Here is a 5,829-nt window from a genome sequence, read left to right as displayed (position 1 = left end):
ACCTACCCAACCACCGAAAGTTTTTGGATACAAATCGGAACGGGGCTCGCTCCCCGACATGGTCCTCCATAGCCGGATTTGTGACATTCTGTGAAAGTGATTCTAGTGACTTTGTGTTTTTCTACATGCATATTTGTGAACTGTGACTGTGAGTGTGCATTTGTGTGACAAAGACAGTCTCTACACAGAACTTCTTATCACACTTTTCGTATTTTCCGTTCGTTAGTTCCTCGCCCGCGAGACGCGAACAAAGAAACTGACGTCATCAAGGCGTGGTGCTGGCCTAAACAAGCATCTTTCGTTACCAGCGTGTAGTGCAATCCGGTTTGCCAATTTTCGGTCGGTTCGCGGTTCGTGAACGCGTAAAAATGGAGCGAATTCTCGCAGCAAAGACAGTGCTAAAACGTGAGATTACGCGTCTCGAGAATCGTGTCAATTCCGGGACTTTAGACAATGCCACGATGTCTTTGTGTGGTGATAAAGCGACGCAACTATCAAGTGACTGCAAACAATTATTAATTGATCTTGCTGCAAGGGACGCTAGTGACTTCGAAAGATATGAAGGTGAATTAGGTGTGGAAGAAGACAGACTTGATCAAATTGTCTACAAGCTTCGGTCAGCACAATTAACGGCATCAGGAAGTCTTACATCAGTGACGTCATCCTCACGTGACAGCCCACCCCAGCAACATGTAGGTGACGTGAAACTACCAAGATTGGAAATTCCTTCCTTCAGCGGATCGCTGGAGGACTGGCTAAGTTTTCATGATTTGTTTAGTGCAAGTGTCGATAAAAACGCGAACTTAAGTGGTGCACAAAAACTTCAGTATTTGAAGGCTTCTCTCAAGGGCGAGGCTGCCTTGCTTATACAATCGTTAGCAGTGACAGATGAAAACTATCAACATGCGTGGGAGTTGCTCAACAACCGCTATTCTAACAAGAGGGAATTAGTTAGCAACACTGTCCAGCGACTGGTGAATCAGCCGCAAGTGAATGAGAACTCGCACACAAGTTTACGTCGTCTTATCGACACTACAAATGAGTGCATTCGTGTTTTAAAGGTGCTCAGTGTACCTGTTGAATCTTGGGACGCGATTCTTGTTTATCATACAACAAAAAAGCTCGATCCTGAGTCAAGAAAACAATGGGAACTCTCTCTCACGTCGCAAGAAGTGCCTAGTTTTTCCGAGTTGATCCAGTTCCTAGATCAGCGTGCGCGTGCATTGTCGTCAATGGCAAGTGAAAACAACAATCGGCGGAAGCCGGTGAGTCATAATAAGCCTTCAACCTCTTCCTTTGTAACATCAGCTGTTTCCTTCTGCCCGAAATGCCGCACCAAGCAACACAAACTACACAAGTGTGAAGAGTTTCTTCAAATGTCCGTGCAACAAAGGCACAGTTTTGTGAAAGAGAAGGCGCTTTGCTTTAATTGTTTTGAACAGCACAAATTAAGAGTATGTACATCAAACGGGTGTCGCGTCTGTGGAAAATATCACCATACTTTAATTCATTTTGACAAGGCTAACAGGAATGGGCAGTCGACCAGTTCCTCTCCCCCTCAAGTGTCGTCTCATGTTGCAGAAAACAAGTTAGTTAAAACCTCTGGTGTACCACAAGTATTGTTATGTACTGCTATTGTTAATGTTAAAAACAAACAGGGTTACTTTCAGCCTTGTCGTGTGCTCCTAGACTCGGCATCGGAAGTGTCCTTTGTGTCTGAAACATGTTTACAAAGGTTGCAGTTACCTAAGCAAGGCACAAACATAAATATTTCTGGCATAACTGAAAGGGGTGTTTACACAGCCAATGCTATAGCCAATGTTCAGTTTCTGTCAAAGTGCAAGACACAACTGTACAGTGTAAGGGCTGTGGTAGTGAAGAAAATTACAGGTAATTTGCCAAAGATGCAAGCACCAGGGGCGTGCACTTGGTCACACATACAGGGCTTACCCTTGGCTGATCCTACATTTAACGTGAGTGCTCCTGTAGATATTTTACTAGGCTGTGACATTTTTCCTTTATTGTTGGGAAGTGGACGCTGCGTGGGACCTCCTGGTACTCCATCAGCATTAGAAACAGTCTTCGGTTGGGTGTTATCAGGGCAAATTGATGGTAGTGTTGGTAATGCAAATACCAACTCAGTCTCATCTTTACATGTGTCATGTGATTTGAATACTAACGTACAAAATTTCTGGGAATTTGAAGCATTGCCAACCCTTAATCATTTAACGTCAGAAGAGAAAAGGTGTGAAGCACATTTCATAGCTACTCACCAACGAGAGAATGGTCGATATGTAGTTAGCTTACCATTTAAGAATAATTATGTGGTGTTAGGGTTTTCAAGAGAAACAGCAGTTAGGAGACTTAAAAGTCAAGAACGCAGACTTTCTCACTCCCCTGAACTTCGTAAACAGTATAATGCTTTCATGACTGAGTATAGAGAACTTGGACATATGGAACTCATCCCCCCTGAAGAAATACATAAGGTGCCTAGTGAAAGCTATTATTTTCCTCATCATCCCGTATTTAAAGACAGTACGACCTCACCTATTCGTGTAGTTTTTGATGGGAGTTGTAAAACGTCTACAGGTGTTTCTCTTAATGACACTTTAATGATTGGCCCTAAGTTACAAAGTGATATCATTAGTGTGATATTACAATTCAGAATACATCAAGTAGCCTTAACTTCTGACATCTCAAAAATGTATAGACAAGTGAAAATCAATCGAAAGGATACAGACTTTCAGAGAATTGTGTGGAGAGAGGATCCTAGTGAACCATTTCAAGACTTCAGATTATTGACTGTCACTTATGGTACTGCTTGTGCACCATACTTAGCTACGAGGTGTCTGCAACAATTACGTGAAGATGAAGGTGCAGATTTCCCCCTTGCTTCAAATGTGTTACTTAATCATGTGTACATAGACGATTTCTTGAGTGGGAGTGATTCTACGGAGGGTGCTATAGAACTGTACCATCAACTAACCCAACTCCTACTTAAAGGTGGTTTTGAACTTCGCAAATGGTCCTCTAATGATCCTAAGGTGTTAGACAGTATTCCAAGCGAATTGCTTGAAAGAAACGTGCCGTTTCAATTTAATGACAGTGACTGTAAGAAGACATTGGGGATTCAGTGGTGTCCTTCCTTGGATCATTTCTCCTTTAATGTAGTGAGTCCAATTGTGCATTCTGTGTTGACCAAGCGACTTCTCCTCTCAGAGATCTCTAAGTTGTTTGATCCTTTGGGCTGGCTATCACCTACCACAGTGAAAGCCAAATTATTGATACAAGAACTGTGGAAATTAGAACTTGACTGGGATGATGAACTTCCAACTAATGTAGTTGATAAGTGGGTTAGTTACTGCAGTGATTTACCAAATTTGCAAACTATTAGAATTGAACGTTGCATCATTCCAAAATACTGTATCGAGCTTCATTTAGTCGGGTTTTGTGATGCATCTGAAGCAGCCTATGCAGCGGTTGTTTACCTTAGGTGTGTCTGTGCTGATGAACGAGTCCAGGTTAAACTTGTTGCCTCAAAAACAAGAGTGGCTCCTCTGAAAAAGATAACACTTCCACGACTGGAACTTTGTGCTGCATTATTGTTGGTTCGCCTCATTACTTATGTGCGAAAAGCATTGCCAGTTAACTTCACAACTGTTACCTCCTATTCGGACTCCAAAATAGTTTTAGCGTGGATAGCTTCATGTCCTAGTCGTTGGAAAACTTTTGTGGCGAATCGGGTCTCTAAAATACAAGAGGAAGGTGATATAAAGTGGTGTCATGTCAGCAGTAAAGACAATCCTGCTGACTGTGCAAGTCGTGGGATTACCCCTTCCAGCTTAGTGACACATTATTTATGGTGGCAAGGGCCTCCATTTTTACATGAGCTACAATTGCTTGAAAACAAGTGTGACATACAAGAATGTAGTGAAGTGAGTGTAGAACAGAAGCAGTCTGTTGTAAGCCTTGTGTCAACACAAGACAACCCATTATTTGAGAGGTATTCTTCTCTAAATAAACTGCAACGTGTAGTGGCCTGGTGTAAACGGTTCGTTTTCAATGCCCGCAACAAAACTAACAAACTGCATGGTCCATTGAGCACTAAAGAGTTGTGGGACACACTTCTGGTGTTAGTGAAAATTGTGCAACAGAGTGAATTTGCCAGTGAAATTAATGCTCTTAACAATGGCTTACCCATATCTTCAGGGAGTACCCTACATAGTTTAAATCCATTTTTTGATGAACTAGGTGTTCTCAGGGTGGGCGGCAGATTGAAACACAGTAACATTCCATACAGTGCCAAACATCCTATTTTGCTGCCCAAAAAGCATAGATTAACAGAGTTAATTATTGCATATGAGCACATTATTCTTTTGCATGCAGGGCCACAACTGGTTCTTGCAACGCTAAGCCAGAAATTTTGGATAATTCATGGTCGTGACAGAGTGCGTCAATTGGTGAAAAAATGTGTGACGTGCCATAGATATAATCCCACCACATCAAAACAACTAATGGGAAACTTGCCATCACCAAGAGTAACAGTCAATAGGCCATTTTTACAATGTGGAGTAGATTACGCTGGACCAGTAATTCTTAAGGAAATGAGTGGTCGTTCTCGTCGAAGTTACAAAGGCTACATCACATTGTTTATTTGCTTTTCCTCTAAGGCCATTCATCTTGAAGTAGTGAGTAGTGCAACCACTGCAGCTTTTTTAGCTGCTCTTAGAAGATTTGTGTCTCGACGAGGAAAGCCACGTGACATGTACAGTGACTGTGGTACTACGTTTGTTGGTGCAAACAAAGAGCTAAAAGACATCTTAAAAACTGTAAACAATTGCAAGCACAATGAAGAAATAGCTAATAATCTGAGCAGTTTGGGAATACAATGGCATTTCAACACACCTCTAAATCCTCATGCAGGAGGATTATGGGAAAGTGGAATAAAATCAGTGAAATTCCATCTTAAAAGAATTGTGGGAAATATGTTGCTCACATTTGAAGAATTGTGCACTGTGTTAGCACAAATTGAAGCGTGTTTAAATTCGAGACCACTCACAGCCATTTCCAGTGACCCAAATGATATGCAAGCTCTTACTCCAGGACACTTTCTGATAGGAGATGCATTGGTGTCAGCTCCAGAAAGAGATCTTACCACATATAAACTTAACAGACTTTCACGGTGGCAACTTACACAAAATTTGATGCAACATTTCTGGAAACGTTGGTCTCGAGACTATCTCACCCAGCTGCAACAACGTTCGAAGTGGAGAACACAACAGAAAAATCTTCATGTTGGTGATTTGGTTCTCATAAGAGATGATCAGCTTCCTCCACAACAATGGAAACTTGGAAGAATATGTGACGTTCATCCAGGTACTGATGGACTCGTAAGGACTGTTACAGTGAAAACCAGTACCGGCAATTACAAAAGACCAGTTGCAAAGCTATGTCTTTTGCCATTTAATAATGATTGTCAAAATTGAAAAATTGAACATTTTCATTCAATAATTTCAAATAGTTATAGTGTACAATATGTGTAAAATTGGTTTTCATATTTTTTTTTTCAGTGTACCATTTAACTTTTTATTTTTGTATTTTGTATTTTTTTTTTTGAAATTATATATTTCAAGGTGGGCGGTATGTTGGCCCCCACTATCTACTTGGATCCAACATGGCGGCCAAGACATTTTTCTTTATATTTGCCAAGTAGGTGTTGGCAACACTTGTCTTCGAGTGCGCAGCAAGTATGGCTGCAGGACGTCGTTTTGTGTCTACAGTTTTCTCTCTTGTCATCTTTGTGACAGGGAATGTGTAATGTATGTAAAT

The 5,829-nt window shown here is 41.2% G+C and overlaps 1 protein-coding gene across 1 annotated transcript; it reads left to right on the top strand.

Annotated features, from left to right (window-relative positions):
- Positions 1 to 461: 461 nt before the first annotated feature.
- Positions 462 to 5,486, top strand: LOC145982467 (uncharacterized). The gene has a single exon (XM_083115938.1). It carries the CDS (start codon positions 462 to 464, stop codon positions 5,484 to 5,486), a length of 5,025 nt encoding a protein of 1,674 aa, XP_082972064.1.
- The last annotated feature ends 343 nt before the right edge of the window (positions 5,487 to 5,829 follow it).

This window comes from Lepisma saccharinum, unplaced genomic scaffold, assembly GCF_977018435.1.
Source record: "Lepisma saccharinum unplaced genomic scaffold, izLepSacc3.1 HAP1_SCAFFOLD_184, whole genome shotgun sequence".
Lineage (NCBI taxonomy): Eukaryota > Metazoa > Arthropoda > Insecta > Zygentoma > Lepismatidae > Lepisma > Lepisma saccharinum.
Note: the sequence above shows the minus strand (reverse complement) of the source record. Positions and strands in the feature narration are given on the sequence as shown.